The 20203-nt window shown below is 34.5% G+C and overlaps 1 protein-coding gene across 1 annotated transcript in view; it reads right to left on the bottom strand.

The window, feature by feature from the left end:
* TBC1D32 (TBC1 domain family member 32) overlaps window positions 1-20203 on the bottom strand; it is a 69983-nt gene that overhangs the window by 6368 nt on the left and 43412 nt on the right. The window contains exons 27-31 of the mRNA XM_057368976.1: window positions 16663-16788; window positions 10409-10492; window positions 1907-1976; window positions 979-1094; window positions 81-235 (exon numbers count right to left, since the gene is read on the bottom strand). Of these exons, the coding sequence (XP_057224959.1) occupies window positions 81-235; window positions 979-1094; window positions 1907-1976; window positions 10409-10492; window positions 16663-16788 (551 nt within the window). The remainder of the gene's footprint in view (window positions 1-80; window positions 236-978; window positions 1095-1906; window positions 1977-10408; window positions 10493-16662; window positions 16789-20203) is intronic.

Genomic DNA, 20203 nt, shown 5'->3' with positions numbered 1-20203 from the left:
AAACATGGGAAATTTAATAAAGTGTCATTTGTAAACTTTCAATGTAGCCTTTCAGAAAGAGTCAGGTTTTAAATTCTTACAGATAAATGCAGTCTTGGCAGCCAGAGAAATGCTGAAACAAGGAGACGTGAAAATTGCTGGAGAAACGTCAGTGTCTTCTCYCTGTCCCCTGACATTATGAGGAAGATGGAAGATGCAAACCAATCATAGCCAACAGAGCGTTCCTGCAGGCAACCTGARTGGGAAGGTTATGGAACTTATGCAGAGTAAAAGCAAGTAAATGCAAATAAAAAATTCCACCAAAACAAGCATTCTTATAAAGTGCAAGAAAGAACAGGGAAGGAATAAAACAAGAGATGTTAAAATTATGTGAAAAATATTATTAGAAGTTTTAAAAAACAGCTTAAGCACATTCTAACTAATATATCTGAAGTATAATTTAACAGTGACATGCAAGTCTAACAGATGAAGAATATAGCAAATCTTGTTGGAAAGGCATCTCTTATTTTTTTTTTTTTTTTAAAATAAATTCCACAGTAGATCTGAAAGAACCAAAAGTCTAAGCACTCCTGTTGATCAGACTACACCCCACTTATCATACTTATCACTATATGGGCAGTATCATTAACGGGGTTGCTAAGGTGGGAGTAAAACAAACACTCATTAATGCTCAAAGGTGCATTGCTGCAGGCTCTTCATCACCTTCTAAGATGTGATCCCACTCCAAAACATTTGATGACAAAAGTGAATGAGATTKGCACTTCTAACAAAGTATGGGAACAAAAGGGTGAAATTTTCTTCAGTGCACTGGGTATGCGTTTTAACTTGACAAAATTTCAAAGCAAAAGTGCTGCTATTAATTTTTTTTTTCTTTCCATAAATACTACACACCTACACCTCTATTAAAAGTACAAACCACGAGTTTAAATTCCACTGAACTTTTTAGGCTATATAATTTATACTATCAGGAAAGGATACAAAGTGGAGATACCACAGTTCTTTGCTGTTGCTTCAGAAACTCCTCACAATTCATTAAAACAAAACACAGTCCATTTTCAGCATCTTCTTTWAGCAAGTTTAAGTATTTTCCATATCTATTTCAAAGAATTAAAAACCAAAACTGTTTAGAGATTAATTTAAAAAAAAAAATCTAAAAAGGAAGAACTCATATTAAATAAGCCTGTCAAAGTTAAGCTGTCATAATGTTGTTCATTACTAAAACTATGCTGTAGATATGTGCATAAATAATTAATTAAAACCTTCTAAGCTCTACCTAGAAAGGATACACAGMAAACATCTGCTGCTCATTGCTACAAATCCTCACCCACACGTCCTTTAGTTCAGTTTTAGGGACTTTAGTGGGGAGAAGCAAGTACTCTAAYACACACAACTCAGTTTCTTCACATATGATATTTAGAATTCTATATAAGTATACTGTATGTGTAATTATTATAATCASCATTCAAACATTAATGGTAAAGACAGCAATCTGTGGAAGTACAGACATGTTAGCTTTTCCTTCATCACAGCTTTGCAAATTGCCAGCCAAATAAAATGTTTAAATGGCAYATAACTAAGCTTAGCTAAACAGAACCATTTAGAGAATAATGGGAGGGTAAAAAAAGACACATAATTCAGGATAATGCAATTTTATGGTAAATCTTACTAGCACGTTWCAATTAGTCACTACAAAAATAGAGGGTAATAACATACATAATCTGAAAAAATAATTTAATTATGTACTAATACCTTTTTCAAATCCARTTAGAATTCATTTTCTTAAAGTTTATCTTAGATTTAAATGGAATAAAGCAATGAGTTGATGGATTAAGTATCATTAAAGTCATTCCACAAAAATCAAACAAATCCTAGAAATACTCTAGGGAAATATTTTAATACTATGTACCTGACTGTCATTTCAACACCAAGCTGCTGCACAGATGAAAGGTTTTCTTTCTTCACATCTGTATCCATGGCTAAAACAAAAGGAAATAAATTAAATAAAGTATTATAAGAAACATGATTTGAACAGAATACTAATGTAAAGCTCCTGTGAATGAATACCAATTCTGGAGAACAGTTTTCTATTCCTATTCAAAATTAGTTTGGTAGTATTTGGAAAGGATAAATAAAAACCCCACATTCTTCATATGCTTTTTTTTTTTAATGAAAATCTCCTTCTTTATAAGGACATGTTAATGGTTAGAGTGGTTATCAATACAGGTATCATTAGATGTACAGCAAGCGACACCTTTTTCAGTCCCATACTTCAGCAGAACTCTATCCTTACTGGACAAGAAATCAGACAAGGCAGCATATTCTGATCCACTTTCTTCCATTCCAGAGGCCTTAAATGCTCCTAGCTGTAATTCCAACTTTATTAATAAATATGCTATTTTTATATGAATCACAGAAAACTTTATAACTAATGGATTTTAAAAATCCTGTATTTCCATGCATTTTTCTCACACAGTAACACATACTCCATTTCCTGCAGTTGTTCAAATTAAAAAATCCAAGTTAGAAAAATTAGTAAATAATGATTTAAAACAACCTCTGCAGTAGCATTTCCTCAAAATTTCAAATTTTAAATTAAATTTTAAAAGGGCATTTTCCCTATCAGGTACATGTACCAAGATAATTATACCACAGATTAAAATTGCAGTCTAATAATATTATGAGATACAAAGCTGAGGGAATAAACCTTTAATACACTTCTTTGAAAGTGCTACTTAAAAACCAGCAAGAAATGAAACAAATGAAAAACACTAATCACTGACAACATTTGTTAAAAATGTAAGTAATAGATAAGGCAGCAGAAGTTAAAGTATATTTATGTAAATTATAAATGTAAAAATCTGATTAAACAGATGACACAGTAACTTAGTAAGTATTTTTCCTATATCCTCAGAGAGAGAAATCAAACTGAAGGATTCCCTGGCCACTCATTTCGGTAAACCCTTTACATTCCTGGCAAACAAACAGGGACTAGGGTATTAAAGATTAAATAATTACAAGTTCAGGGAGRAACGGACTCAAAGGGAAAAAAAAAATCCCAGAAGATGTCTGCTCATATGAGATGAGTTAGGTTAACATTTTTATGAAGAAAATAACACAGCAAAATTACACTCAACAACAAAACAATAAAATTCAGCAGAGGAGGTACAGCAAGAGTAAAACCTCACTCTGTTTTATAACTTTCACAGAGGACAATAACTTAAGTGTTACAGTTGTGAGAAATTAACCTTGTACCTTTGACAATATATTTATACATAACAAAAATCAACTGGTCATTGAGTAAAATTATCTTATTCAATAATCTGGTGGGATTGAAATAGTAAACCCACATCAGAGCGTTGTTTTGCAATTCAAAGAGCAGAAGTTCAAATATATCTTCTGCATAGCATACCAGGAGGGCAATCTTTGGAAGAATACWTATAAATTCACAGGGCATTTCAGTTAAAACCCCACAGAGATAACTGAAACATTCATAACTTTTTACAGCTCCTGTTCCAAGTTACCTGTTTACTCAGGCTGCAATTACCATACTAGGGCAATTCATTTTCAAGTTTGTGTGGGCAACTGTGAAGGCAGGAGGCATACTTACATCCTAGAAAATAAGGGGAATTTAAATGAGTTGYCTATGGCGAATGACTAATTCAGTCCTAACACCACCATGTTTCATGGCAGCAGAGGGCAAGGAGAGCAATCACCTCTAAACTCCAATGCAGCCCTGCTTCTATTTTGAGGTAGATCCTCTTGTGGGTGGCAATGCAGGTATCCCAGTCCAGGAAGGGTGTAATGATGAAAAGCTGTATCACAGCCCACAGCGTGAGCCCAGCTTCCATTCTGTAACAGTTTACAGCAAGTACTGAATGCTYATTTCCCATTAACATTAAAAGAATACAACTGACTGCACTGATTTTCAYTGACTTTTCTTCTCTGTTGTAATAATTTTTTAGTGGCTGGAAAGGGCTTTTTCCCCACCATACTTTCCTGTGATATTTTTCTCTCTATTGTCAAAAAAAGAGAAAACTAACATGAAGTTTAGATTGACTWATAATTCTCTATCACACAGCACCTTAACAAGGTAAAACTTTGTCTTGCTTTCAGACACCACTGTATTTGATATAATTACAGCTCTGTACTCTGCTAATCCACAATTCACAGTGGGAACATGCAAACTGTGCTTCTTTGTTCCGGGTCAAAAGTTTTTATTTTCCCTTTTGTTCATCACATAACAGACTGGGAAGACTAGGCCTAAGAACACTCTAAAGTAATTTAGAATACACAGAGGACTACTTCCCACTGATTAAAAACTGGACCTAGAAACCTTAAATGCTCCATGAAACTTAGAAAAATGCTATGAGAAACAAGTGGAATATTTAAATACTCCATATTACAGTCCCTGGACAAAAAACTTGCAGAAATACGTTGTGACTGTACTATTGTGATGATGCCCATACATCTGAGTTAATACACTCAATTAATTTCATACAAAACTTTTTGATTGGTATTTTTCAATTCACTTGATATAATTGTCTTTAAACACAATGCATTTAATAACAAAAAGGCATGGACAAAAATCAGTTCTCTAAACAAGAATATCATTCATCCCCAAAGTCCAGACCATCTCTCTGAACTGTGAATTAATAACATGACACAACATTCTGGCTATTATTAAATGGAATGAACAACTTACTTTGGTAGCTTCCTTTTATTTATGTAATAAAAAAAAAAAAAAAATCTGTGTTGTAAGGTATTTCATACTTCTTTCTTTAAAAAATGGAAAACACTGTAAAACAGAAGCTAAAATTAAACTAGAAACTTGATGGACTCCAGAATTCTCTAGGAGATGATTTACAATTTAAAAAAAAATCTTCAAAAGCACCTCAATGGGCAGCACTTTTCAAAATGTTTTGAAGCACTCAGGAGCACAAAAAGAGACTCCCATAAGGCATAATTTCCAAAGGCAACYACGTAGTGTTATTAAGCTCAATCTATAGCTATAAACACTCCAGAGTAAGTTAACTGCTATGTACAGTCCTGGGGCATTCTTTCTGATCAGACTCGACTTCAATCAGCTTTAAGATTTGTATGAAAGATTGCCTTCTTAGTAATTTTCCCCCTTATCAAGACAAAGCTCTCACGTGTTTAATTCAGAAAACGGGCTWCATCGCATTCATACTGAAATGACAGGATGCCATGCTGAAACAACTTTACAGCATATTTCACGCAACTTGTCTGGTCTTTGAACAATATTTAATTTATTTCCCTGTATAAAATGCTTTTATGCCAATGAAACCACTAGCTTCCCTTTTGTCTTAAGTGAAGATTACTAAAGCTGTCACTCACATTAATTGGTTTAGCTCTTTCACTTCCCGGTGCCCAGGCCAAGTGTTTTTATGTCTATACAAATACTCTTTGGAATATTCTAAGGGATGGTAAATTGTTACCTCAGTGATGGTAAGAAAAATTAGATTTTTTTCTATGGATGAAAAAGACTTGATTTAAAGAAAGTATTTCAGTAAAAATTCTGCAAAGAGCTGAAAATCCCATGATAGCCAGAACCACCTGCATAATTTCTGCAGATGCTTCAAAATACTTAGAAGTATATATGCATGTTTGCTATCAGATTTCTAGTCCATGGTTTTGTTCATCTAAACTGAAACTGTGGAAATAATATTTTTTTCCTATGATTTACTATTTTTGTTAACAAAAGAGCAGCTTTTCACTTACTCTTCAACAGGTACCTGAATGCTGACACTGTCCATTGGCAGATACCTAAGCAGTCAATATTAATCTTTACATTTTGTCAGTAACTATACTTTCTCATTCTGACGTTCTTATGAAAGCTTTCTATTTTAAAACACTATATAGACTTGAGGCAGAGCAAAAATTATGGGTTTCTTATTCTCTTCTGTCATTATGCCACTATTTCTTGATGATGTCACTTCCACCACCAGGAAGTGCTCCTTTAGAGCACTTCTGGCAGTCTGAATCTCATATTCAGTGTTAGATTGTCTATAAAAAAATCTTTTTCCAAATAAAAGCATTACTTTTGTTGGACTTCCGCTGAGAATGAAGACAATGTAGACAAGATCCAAGAGCAATTGCTGGAGAATATTGCTGGCTTTTCTGAGTTAGGTAATCTCATGTGCAATTACATCTTGACTACTGAAAGGATCTATTATATCATCAGTACTCTTGTCATAACAATACAAGACCATAATATTAAAACTATAACTTCTTTATGTAATGGTCATCACAAGTACTTAAGCTATTTCTGGCAAAACCTCATTAAGAATGAACCACATTTTCAGTTCAGTTGCCTAAACTGGTGACAGGTAAAATGCCTTCTGCTAACAGCATCTTTAAAATGGAAGATGGTTTGAAGAAATGCATTTACCAAATGATGCAGAAAGAATGAAGAACGCCCTTCCTTTCTCCTTCCCTGTCAGCCAATTTCACGTGGTAATCCTGTATTTCCTGTTTGCTGCTCCTTCTGAACGGCTCTATACTGATACCTTCCCACTGGTGTTTTTAAAACTTCTCAGTTACCTGACCCACCTGACCCTCCAAAGATTAAGAGATCATTAAATGGCAGAAAGTTCCTATGAGATTTTGTTCAATCAGAGAACTAAGCCTCATCTAGGAGAAGGAATGCACCATGACATTTGAGTGTTACAGCCAAGACCTGAAATCCCTGAAGTTCTGTCCCTTTGCCAGTACATGGCAGAGCTGTTTCAGAGACAAAGTCCAGTGAAAACAGAGGATTCGACTGCAAGGTCATAGGCAAAGCTACCAGAAAAACCTGCCAATCACAAAATGTTGCAGCATTCCCAAGTTTGGGGACTCTGCAACACATGGTGGAGATTAATTAAGAAGCACAGACACCAATATGTTAGAAGACTTTGCGTGYAGAATTTCTCTGATAAATGGGTTTGTCAAAACCTACAGAAAATGAAGACATTTTCCACAAAGTATTTCTGTAGCACTGAACTGGAATTTGCTAAYAGGAAGAGCTTGCAGCTATTTTAGGAACTTCTTATCCTTGAGACATAATACATAGTATTTTACTACTGCAGCAAATTTCATTTTCTTGCCATTTTATTACTTATTACAGCTAGACACCAAGGATTTGGTTTTCAATATTTTGGAGTTTATAAAGGAGAAAGAAAAAATAAAAGCAAGTAAGTATTAATTCTAGAAAAGGGGACTGACAGAGATCATGAACATAGAATCCACAGACTCAGTCATCTGAAAACACATCACAGCAGTATCATTGCTGCTAGCAGAAAGTAACTTCATGTAAGATTTGTGTTACTGTTTATAATTAAACATTGCAATTGCATAGTGGTTTATCAAATATTTTCCTTCTCTYTTATCTTGAAAATGGCAAAAACGCAAACTAATTTAATTTTTACAAAATTTGCAAATTTTATAAGAGACTGAAATCCTGAGGGGCTCCACAGCAGATGGATGACTGTGTTATTCTAATTACAACTAGCTACAGGTTTACAAAGCTGTTGTTTTCAAAGATAACAAAATTCTCATTCAAGAAACATGATAAACGTTAAATATCTGTGTGCTGTACTGAWTCCACTTTAATGAAAAATGTGACTTCTCTTCATTGAAATTAAACAACTATTAGAAACTGAGTTTCAGTTTCTCAGACCCAAATTTCTTTAGGAGAATGGTGGACACATGCAATTGCCAAGTGCATGTTTGGCTTACTCAGATGTGGAGCTAGAAAGATGTTACCTTCTAACAACTTATTAGCTTTAGCTCATACAGAAAAATGTCTCTTCTGCAACTAGTTTTAGGATTTAGCTTAGATGGTTCTTACACATGAGTATATGAAAAATATACAGTGAAATAATACAGCATTCAATAATTCTCCTTGAACAAACTGAAATACTTCTTAAAGACTAACAGAAAAACCCCAAGAAATGTACAGAAATCTGATCAATCATTATTCAGTGAGAAATCTAATTTTCAACAAATAAGGTCTGAAAAAGATTTGAGTATGTTTTGTTGTCCCTTTGGTACAAAAATAGAAAGCATAATCATACTTGGGTTCTCAAAGTGTGTTACCCTCCCTTTACAGGAAGGTAACACTGTTTATTTTATGATATAAAAAAGAACCTGAAAKGAGTGTAGATTTAGCTATATGACCAATTCTTACAATCATGCTCTTTTTATTGTTCCAGAGTGTAGTATGTAGACTTTTGTTTCATGTCAATCAGCATGAATTTATTGGCCTAAACTAACTTCCCTGGTCAACCCTTACTAGACCTGTTTGAAAAACATGCTACAAAATTTTAATAACTATTTTCCCCTAAAGCTTAAAAGAAACCCTTGATGAAAAATGTGTTGTTTGCCTAAGCAACATTCTTTCCTGGGKTGAAGAACTTCACAGAAAATGTCTGCAATAGGTACCACTCAGAGGCAAAGAACTCAGTAAGCCAGYACCAGTCCTTTGCCTAAATTTCACATGAGTTTCTTACCACCAGATTACTGACTATCCTTGAGAAGACTTCTTACTCTCCCATTTCCAAGCTTTTCTTTATTAAAGCACATGGAAAAAAAAAAGCCTTTGCACATGAAAACTGTTCATCAGACAACTCTTCAAATGTTGGAGCCTTAATTTGACAACTGAACAGGCAGACTTATCCAGAATTAATGTCTAATAGTGCCAGTATAAGACTGAAAAAACCCTCTTCAYTCAGAAGATAAAGAAATACAAGACAGACTGAGTTAGTTTATCATTAGAAGAAAATCTGTAAAGCTCAAGAAAACCAAGARCTGAGGCTTTTACTATATTATCTTTGTTTCTGTATCTGTTCCTCAGGAATTTTCATTCTAAATTAATTGAATGTATGCAACTGTCACAGGATTTTCAAACTTGGTCTTTCTTGAAAGTTGACATTAAATTTTAGATAAATAATGCARTTGCCACATCCATCTAATCAGTGAAATCATGGTGAAATCAATTAAATAGAAGATCTAGGTTTAACCTTCCTGAACGTGTTTTAAATTCCAGCTTTGATGAAGAGGTTGAGAAGAGAGGATTAAAACTAAGGTGCAGATGTGTTAGTGAACAGAGTAAGGCTTCTCTTTAGAGATCTTTCACATTGCATAGACACACCTAGCTATCATGATTAAGGAAGAGGAGGATTGCTGAATTTGCTGGACAAGGCATCCATTCAGAGGTTGCACAGTCAGATGTTTGTTCTTCCTCTAGTTATTGCTTTTTGAGCTTTACAGATTTTTTTTTTACAGATTTTTTTTTTTACAGGAACAATCAAAACTGTTACTTGAATTAGGAGGCCTCAGAAATATGTAATTATTAAGMTTTATGAGTCCATGGAATTATCTAATTGTTCATTATGCCTCATGAGAAGTAGGAAAGTAATGCAGAACAACACAAAACACTTTTAGTATCTTTTAAGAAAAAAAAATTGTGACAACTGTCACTTCAGCAACTCTATTCATAAAGCAGAGACAGATTCTCAAATGAAATTAAGGGTATTCTGTTTGCAAGGTTTTGGAAGGTAAAGGTCACTACACAAAAAGAAAATCAGTTTCTAAAACTACTTAAGGGGTTATATGCTTTGAAACTTCAAACACAAGCCTTAAGTCTCCAAGGATACTATACTTGCATCCTATGGAAGGGAGAGTAAAATAACAGTATTTATAACAGAYTCTCCCCAAAGCAGCCTTGGTTCTCCACAGTTAGTGGCAGGATAAGTACTCYAAATGGCTGAACTACAACCCAAGAGAAGAGTCTTGGACAAACAGTGAACAATGGAAGTGCATTTTCCAGCAGATATTAACACTACTTCAAAATCTTCTAATTTCACCAGTGCTTCAAAGCATTAAAATTCWTTACTTTACACTCAGAATAAATCAACTTTATCCTTCATCCTTTATTCTTACCTTAAGCATGACATCTGTACAAAACTAACTCTCAGATTACTCKGACAAYAATAACATTTTTTTAATACATATCCTTTAATACAATATGAAGTGTATACCTTTGTGGGGCTTTCAAAAATGAGCCGGATTGCTTACATCATCTTAAATATTTATGCCAYCAGCTTTGCAAATCATGCTATAATAGGTGTCAACAAATACTCTGAATCATACTCTCACCTGTTCTGCATCTCATCTTTCCACTACACACACAGAAATGTGAAAGCCCATCACWAATAATTATCTGTTCTGTTCACTTGAGCACAGCATCTTCTGCTCCAAAGTGAGGCATTTCCCACCAGGTAAGTAACGAATTTCTGAGCTGTTAAAGAACATTTTAAACAACCCCCAGAATGGTACATGTACATTTAAAAGGAAAGCAATTTAAATACAAAGAGGCTGCATGTCAATAAGTTATTAGGAGACTAACCTTTATAGTTTCCTGTGCTGAAATAGCAATCCGTTCCACTTTCAGAAAGATGTGACACGAACTTTTCAATTAATTCTGCCAAAACTGCAAGAAGCAAAAATCAATTAAAACATTAGAGGCAACAAAACATGGAACTATGTCACCTAACAAAATGATAATATGTGGGTAAGTAAAGCTATTTAAATTCCTGCATATTTATCCAYGTTTTTATGGGGAAACAACTCCAAACATGCATTGCACTTTTGCATTCCTAACACCRTTCCTAACTTAAATTAAATTTTAATAGCTTTACTGAGAATATTTTCAGTGTAAACAGAGAGAGAATCTCATATTATCTTTACATCCTCCAAGGATTACTTCAGAATTTGTTACATGGTTTCAATATGAAATGAAAATTAACTATAATTAAACTATAATATCTTGCCACATTAGTTTGTGTATGAAGACAGGAAAGAAGAAAAGAAAAAAAAACAAACCATAAAACCAACCAACAAGCCCAAACAAACCAAATACACACAGAACAAAAAACTGACACCACCCCAAAATTGTGCCAACGAAAACACATGAAATTTTAAGGGCTACTTACCAAAAAAAAAGCAAAAAAAAAACTCATGCCATCACAAGATAAAAATTTTTTACCTCAATTTATACAATAGGAATATTTCATTTGGGAAATTCTGTTTTTAATGACCATAATGTTCTTCAGTTCTTGCTATGGAACTTTGAGTCTGCATATATAAGATACTGCATAGATAAGTCCAGTGCTGACATCTCTTCACTATGGAGGAAATCTGATCTCCCACCTTGACAGGATGTTAGTCAGGATGATAGCAAGAACTCTCAGTGACAAGTCATTACCAAAACTGTCCCTGATTCCTCAACTCTTGAGCTAGCCATGCTGACAGGAAAACTAACACAAACAGTTAAAGAGCAGTACAAGATTTTTTGGGAATGAGGAGGAAGAGAAAGACAGAACCTCCATCAACAGTGTGATGCTTATAACGCCAGAAAAACAATGAAGAAAAAGATATAATAAAGACAATTAACTCTTCTTTCAATAATTTTAAGTTAACATRCTGACTGACATTAAATCATGGGGCTTTTTGTCTTCACTAATTATCTAAAACATTTAYTGAAATTTACACTCAGTGAGTCCATAAAAAGTTTTAAAAGGTGGAGTTTTGATAGTGCTAAAGAAGTTTCACTACAAAAGCTGAACACAGATTTACAGTTAGAGTKGACAGCTCCAACAGTAACAAAATTAGTTTTGCATTGCAAAGGACTACTAAATTAAAACTAAAAACATACATGTGTAATTTATATTCTGATTCAATCTTATAGTGAAAAGCAACTGCTAATTAAATATAACGGAGCTACTTTTAATCATGGTTAATAGAACACAGGGGCTAGAAAGAACGATTTACTTTACAGAAGAGTAACACTAATCTTCACTGTTCTAATTAGTGGAATTTGGCCCACAAACAATGTAACAAATATTTCTGTGAAATGAGCTAATGTGGCTATTCCTAAAAYTGTAGACAGCAAAAAGCAGACATTAAAATTTGTAACTAGCTATATATTTGCTGTATGACTACTAGCATGTTGATTACTGAAATATGCTATGCTATAATAAAAAATGGGAACTATGTTAAGATTWAAATATCTCATAATTCAGAAAATACAAAATCGAGTCAGACCATTGTACATTTCTTCACTTTTTGTTAGAGGGCACCCACATGCTTTACCTAGCAGTAGAATACTTCAGTTCAGTGCTTGAATTAATAGAAGTGACAATTCAACTGCTAAGCAATTTTTTGAAACTSAAGCAGTAAAATTATTTCTACCACTTGAAAGTATTTATCTAAGTGCTTATCAGGATCTTTGAAAACATTTGAATCAAGTTTGAAAAAGGAAGACACACATAAGAAAAAAGGACACTTTGTTTTCCAAAAGGATGTCCATGTGAAATGGCAATTGGCTATTTTAACTTTTGTCTTTTACTACTAAATCATTGAACTGCCATTTAGACACTACTGTAGAAACTGGTTCAGTGATTCTTCAATTTAACTGGAAAACTAGACAAAAGACGTTTAGGCAGTTTCACTGTACAGGATAGTCAGTATTGCTGTAAAAACCCAAATTTTCAGAGTTTATGTGACCTACCAACACAATGAAAAGGTGGATTTTCTTAACTTATGGTAGCTTGGCTGTGCTGGCATTGAAGTTTTTGATAGTCTAGCAATCATTTCATGCAAATTTAATTCACACAAATTTAATTCACAAAAAAAGAGAATTTTAATTTAGAAGTGGGTAATAATGTCCAAAATAAAAKGAACTGTTTTAAAATTTCTTAACCTACTGCAGTATGCACATAAAACAGCTACATTCCTGCAGAATTTTCTTCTTCAAGAGGGAAGTTTTCTTACCTTCAAAAAAGGTAACTGAAACAGCTTCAAAACTACATAAGAACACTGATTTTAAAAAATCATGTGGTTAAAGCTGTTTTAAGAGGTAACAACCAGGAGTGCTTACCTAAYTCCCACTCCAAAAGTTTTAAGCAAAAAAGTCAAAAAGTGTGAAAAGCATCAGATTTTTTTTAGATTCTCTAATATAACTACTGTTACTGGATCATACTCTATGACTCAGATGTTTCAGAGTTTAAAAGAAAATACAAAAATCTCTCTTAAYAGCTTTCAGGCACATGGTGTGACTYGGGGATGGAGCTGTATAGAGACAGGAGCTRGACTCAGGGATCCTTGAGGGTTCCTTCCAGCTCATTCCATCCAACTTATTCTGTGCTTCTGTGATTTCTGTTAGAGGTTAAAAATTCAAGAGTGAAATTCTTGGACAGATTACATTTATAAGAGTAGTGTCAGAAATTTTCAACTCCATCAATCATAATTCAGTTTAATAAGTATATGAAAAACAGACTTAGCAATTCCATTCTTAATGGCAAAAACAAGGAGGACTTTCAATTATTATACATTAAAATGACGAACAACCTTCACTTTCTTTGAAAAGAGGGAAACAAGATAATAATAATTCTGACCATGCTTCCATTTGAGATGAATATTGCCTATCTTATATAAACATACAAGTATCCTCTCTACTAATGGAAAAAAACAGCCTTAAAATTTCAACCCAAATGTCCTAATCTTTACACACCTGCATGCACATTCACATACTCATACTGCTTACTGGGGGACAAACTGTTTTGGGGGACAAAAGAAAGAATTCCTGATCTGCAATTTTTCTTTCTGCATAACATAAAGACCATTTTAATTCTGACACAAGCTTCCTTGAAAAATCAAGGACATAAAAACATAAACATCAATTTTTTATTTTTCTAAAAATGTCTTTTCTGAATACAAYATAAGCATTTTGTAATCCTGAATTAAAAACACTACAACAACACACAACAGTTGTGTGTTTTTTATTCTATGGGAAAATTTCTGCAGTTATTTTCAACTTTTTTCTTCAATTGCTAAAGGCTGCAGCACACAAACATCACAAACAATGACACTGTCTCAAAGGATCACAGCATTTTTTGTCAACTTGTTTTGAAAGAGCTTTCTCAGATGATGCAGAACTCATAAAATATTAATGGATTCCAGAATTACTGTGTTGACTGTAACCACTCTGCTTCCATCAACCATTCCACTTGTAGAAACTGAAGAAAATTCCTATGTTTTACAGTAGGGTTTCCACAAGCAATTTTAAGAGCTGCTATCTTTTCTTTTCTTGGTTGGTTGKTTTTTATTGAGAAAAAACAATTTGGAGGTAAATTAATAGGTCCTAAAGAATRCTGGTAAACTAAATCCAGATCCTCAGGAAGATAGACAATGGAAACTCTGGAAGACTCTATGGAACAAGTAATTTTAGCTGAGTTTACTATCCCTATGCACATCACATATGGATATAAAGCTTGAGAAGAACTATTAGAATATGGGTATAATGAGTATCTCATTATAAAGGGAAGAATGTTAGCATATAATTTATATTATTCCTGCAACACCCTTAATTTATTTTACTTTGATTTTAAAGTCTCCTAAAAGAGGAGAGGAATAAGGATGTTGAATCTGCCCAGATGTCAGTTGCTGACTCAACATTGACTGGGAACAAATGAATGAAGTCACTGGAGTTGAAAACAACAGAAATGCCTTCTGCCATGCCCAAAGGACAAAAAGGAGGAGATAATTGAAAAAGTCATGGCTAAAATAGTCAAGATGAGATTCTAGTTCACAAGGAAAAAAACCCCAAAAAACAACAAACAAACCACCTTCCAGTCACGTGAACAATTTGAACATGCACTATACTAAGCTTACATTCACTCAGACAAATAATTTTCTACATAAAGCTAGTGCTCAGAGGAGTTGATTTGCCTGTTTCTTTTCCTGCCAAAGCTTAGATGCCAATACACAGAAAACTCTTATCTAGATGTACTAAAGACACATCARGGAGGTCACAAGTATGGTAAAGAGTAGTCCAAAAGAAGCTGAGACTTAATCTGACCAAAGGCTCTCTTCATGGCTCTCTTGCTGGTAAGTGACCCAAAGACAACAAGCAGCTATACACTTAGCATCCACAAATCCATGGCATCTTTATGGAAGGAATGACTGAAAGAACATCTCTGTCATATGTTATTGTGCTTAAAACAATAGACTGTAGAAGGGGTTGTCTCCAATATGTTTTGCTTTTAGGTGACCAAGAAAAAATCCAAACTTTCAGTCTTGACACATTAAAAAACATGCAARTCTGAGGAAGGTTTGTATCTCCATTTAGCAGTCCAATAAAGCCTTTCAAAAATGGATCTTGATGCTTGAGCTCAGAAATTACTTAAAAGCTACAGTCACAGGTGATGTTTTAGCAGGGTAAAAGCCAATCTAAGGAAATTTCCAAAAGCAATGYATTACCATAACATKTAGCRCTAAAGTATWGACCAAGTCAATGAGACTATTCAATGAGGRAAGGGTGAATTAGAGATATTGATACTGTACAGTTTGCTCAATAACTTTTTGGTGGATTTCAAGCAAGTTCTATAGATTCAGCATCTGGTAATCCTGACACCAGATCACAGAATATTTTTAACRAATCAATACACATTACACTATACAGTCCTTGAATCTGATGTTGTCTTTGCTCGTTATAATTTGGTTCAGCTCGTGTTAATGTCAGTCCCCCTTAGAATTGGCCCAGTACAGAAAGCACAAGTGTGCATCTYTGTTCTGTAAACCTTGGAGATTGCTCCATCTGTAACTATAGAGAAAGCTTTGATTTCTGGGCATCTGGACTGAAGTCTCTTCTCAGAAATTTGGGAGAGCTTCAAATGCTGCAAAAGATACACAGCAGCACAGCTGTCTCTCATAAAATGGATTCAATGAACATGATGTTATCTCAAACCACAGAGCTGGCAGAAATTTTGCAGCTTCTGAAATATCTCCAAKAAGATACAGAACATCTGAAGGGCTCTGCAACTGTGAGTTGTAATAACTGCTTACCTAAATAATACAAAGGGCAACTCTTAGCATGTGTAAACAACAAGCTAGACTACATACTGACTGTCTGACYATAATCAGAATTCCTGTGGGAACAGAAGCTAGCAATTTCTGAGAACATCTCACTTCTTTATGGCTACATAAGCTGATACGATATCACAAGTGAATTATTATGTCTGACTTTTGATGATTTATGTCATATGGATGGTCTGTGTTTTTGCTTTGACTGCTTTGGTTTTTTAACTGAACCATACCAATGCTCCTGCATGATTACTCTATTCATTAGAAAACGCATCCGAAAATTAGGAAAAACCTGAAGAGTGGGTTCTTTGATGTTCAGTATGGCTTAATTCTGACATTTTTTACTGAAACTGACCATTAATATTTCATAAATATAATGTACTCATTGACTGGTCTCTAAAAAATGTCTGTTTTCTTTCAGGCTCTCTTTATCATTTTCTCAGTATCTCAGTAATGGAACCTTTAGAGATCTGAAGCAAAGACCTGCATTTGAGCCCTCATTCTCTGTCAAATCTCACTCAAAACATAGAGGGATAATGGCCATAASGAGAAAAATAGGACATAAAAGCATAAACCATATTTCCTTGGGAAAGCCCCATTGAAATAGTTTTCATAACCAACAAAAGATTATTGACTACTTGTATAGATAATGTAACCRTCAATTAAATTTTAAAGAACAGTTGCTCACTAATGGTCTTTTGCTTGCTTTGTTTGTTAAACTTATTTAATCATACTCACTTGGTCCGCTGATGCTATCTGGTCCAGTTTTCATGACTTTGCAGAAGTGTTTTCTACAAATTTCTGTCCACCTGGTTGGCTTGTCTGGATTTTTTAAGAGTGCTAAGAGCTTGTCAAGATCTTTATCTAGAAGAATTAAAAAATAAGTTATTCTGTAGTGATCATACAATGACAGAATGGTTTGAGTCAAAAGGGACCTCAAACATCACAGTTCTAACCCTATTACGACAGGTATTTTTGGCAGACCTGCTAAGAAAAGACTACATATATATATACCTTTTCCTAGGACAATTAAACTGGAGAAGCAGTCCTAAAGCTGATGACATTCTGCTTTATACAAAATAGAAATATTAATTCTAATCACTCATGGGGTTTTGTGCTTATTTTGGCTAGGGTAGAMTTCATTTTCTTCACATTGGCTGGTATGGGGCTATGTTTTGGATTTGCGCTGAACACACAGCTGATAATCTAGAGACGTTCTTGTTTCTGCTGAGCAGTGCTTACACAGATCTGTCCTTTTCTGCTTTCAAATTGCTACCCTGGCAAGAAAGCTGTGTGTGTGTGGCAGATTGGGAGGGGACATTTAGTGGCATACCAGCTGGGATGGGTGGCCCAAACTGACCAAAGGCATATTTTATACCTTGTGATATGCTCAGTACATAAAGTGGGGGAAGAAAGAGGAAGGGAAGGAACATTCTGAGCAATGGTGATAGGATGACAGCTGTCATGGTGGTGTTCAGTGAAAGGTTGAACTCTGTGATGTCTGAGGTCTTTTCAAACCCAATTGATTCTGTGATTGYGTTTGTCTCTCTGGAAACCATTACAGGTGATGGGGCCCTGCTCTCATGCAGATGGCTGAACACCTGCCTGCCACCAGGATGCAGTGAATGAATTCCTTGGTTTGCCTTGCTTGTTGTGTGGCTTTTGTTTTCTCTGTTATGGAATCATASAATATGCTGACTTGCAAGGGACMCATCAGGATAATCRAGTCCAGCTCCCCACCCTATGCCRGACACCCCARGWGTCACACCATGTGCCTGAGAGCATTRTGCAAATGYTTCTTGAACTCAGACAGGCTTAGTGCTCTTATCACTTCCCTGGGGAGCCTGTTYCAGTGCCCAACCACCCTCTGGATGAATAAYATTTTCCTGATAKCTAATCTAAACTTCTCCTGACTCRGCTTCATGCCATTCCTTAAGTCTTGTCATTAGTCACAACAGTGAAGAGATYGGTAACTGCCACTCTGCTTCCACTCATGAGGATGCTGAAGACCACAATGAGGTCTCCCCTCAGTCTGCTCCAGGCTGAACACACCAGGTGACCTCAAACACCCTTATACGGCTTCCCCTTCAGAACTTCACCATCCCCGCTGCCCTCCTTTGGACACTCTAACACTTTAATGTGCTTTTTCTATTGTGGCACCCAAAATTGCCCTCAGGACTTCTATTTARAATACTTGCTATTACTTTTACTTCTTTATAACATTTCTATTTCGAAACACTAATTTCAAAATATCTTACTCTTTTAAGATTATTAGAATATTTTCAACAGAATTATGATTTTGCATGTAATTTATTTTAAGCTCATCTAAAGACCTTAATGATTTATAATTAGTAGATTGTAKCCCTGTCATTGGAATTTATTATACAATACATAATATTTCAAAACAATCTTATTATAGCAACTTAATTATTATCATTAKAAATTATTCCAAATTAATTAACCTGAAATTTCTTTGTTATCYTCAAATAAATAAGTCCTCAATATCTTTCCAAATAACATGCAGTGATGCTTAGAACAGCTTACTTATGAAAATTTAATGCGAAGAAGGATTTAACTCTTATAGTATTAKCAGGATTTCTAGTTCTTTCTCTGCCTTTTTTTTGTTATTTCTATAACAGGTAAGTATTGAAGAAAAAATGCTAGAACTGCAAAGCAGCACTCTTCTGTAAAAGTGAAATAGTTATTTTAKTTCCTCAAGGATTGCAGTAATTCAGTTTGGCAGACAAGGATCAGAGACTACAAGCTGARATTTAATCAGTCAATTTACCAGAGACCCATGCAACCAAAATACTGTAGTGCAGTCATGTATTTCATACATCCAATGCATACTGTAACTGGTATCATACTGTGGAAACTTACTGCATCTTATTTTCTTCCACTTGCTTCCCTTAACTTGTCATTAAATGTGGACTATCACTTCTACCAGCAGATCATCGCAGTACAAAAAAAAAATAAAATAAAAAGACAGAACACTGGGGTTTTTTTGGGATGAAAACAGCTTACTGAAACTCATGATACTAAATAAATACCAGCTCACTTTCACAATTTAGCAGGTGACTATAAGTTGCTCAACAATATTACCATGYAGCTGAAACTTAAACAASCACACAACTCTGTGYTATACATRTATTACTTGTCACTGAGGGTGGGCYGTCACAGTACCACTACCACGAGAGGTGCTCTAGACACACACCAATGCCAAAAAGAGAAGTCCTGCTTTTATTTATTCTCCTTTCTGGTATGCCACTAAATGAGTTTACTAGTTATCCTAAATTAATGTGAGCTTTTTTGATTTTTTTTTCCTGAAAAAAATACCAGAATTTCTGAATGAGGTGAAGAACAGAAGGTGAGGTAACAGAGGAAGAAGAAAAAAAAATAGAAAGAAGAGAAAATATGAGGAAGAAAACGACTAAGACTTTCCTCTACTGATGCTAGTAAGCTTTTAAATATGGTTGAAAATAAGCTAATGCCAAGTTAATCTGCTGCACTCCTGCTTACTTCCTCATATGAGGTTGTATCTTGCCATCCCATCCCTTACTTGTACTTACTTTGTGCTAGCATTGTTATGTATAGTCCCATAAAAAAAATAAACAAAAAACCCCACATTTACTAGCTTATAAAGCTATAAAATTGCACCATAAATAAGCTACAGTTACTTACARTCTGAAATCTCAACTACTACTCCATAGCTGAAAATTCAAATTGATTTCCTTCCCTAAAAGACGTTGCTTTATAATTCTTAAAAAAATTCTTTAGCTACCTTTTTTGTCTAAAGCAGGTAAGACCTGGAAAAATTCATCAGTGTTTTCGAAAACATCAGAAATGCAACAAGTCCTTTCTCATCTGATTGTGCTTTGTGGTAGAAGTGCTCTTCTGTGATTAATRACTAAGATCTGTAAATCCATGTGTATCTTATTCAAAATCTAAGTTGAGAGATGAATAACCTGAAAACCTACATTATATTTGACTAGCACACAGAGCTGTATAATTTAGGAAACCTAATGTAGATTTCTCATAGACCTCACTACTCTTTCGTCTTTTGTAAATTGAGTGGACTTAAAAGCAAAAGGTAACAGGATCATATGTGAATAGCAAGACAAATATAAAAAGGATGACAAGTTGAAGAAGTGTAGGTGATAAAGACACGAAATTATGTGAAATTATAAGGAATAACAGGCAAGATAACATAGATGATTCTTTGACAGAGAAAGAGTTTAGAAAAAAAACTTAAAAGAGACTGCTAGTAACAGACAGGTAT

The sequence above is a fragment of the Malurus melanocephalus genome, unplaced genomic scaffold, assembly GCF_030028575.1.
Source record: "Malurus melanocephalus ecotype Western Australia unplaced genomic scaffold, MMel_1.1 scaffold_100, whole genome shotgun sequence".
NCBI lineage: Eukaryota > Metazoa > Chordata > Aves > Passeriformes > Maluridae > Malurus > Malurus melanocephalus.
The sequence above is the reverse complement of the archived record's forward strand: the minus strand, read 5'-3'. Positions and strand labels throughout refer to the sequence as shown.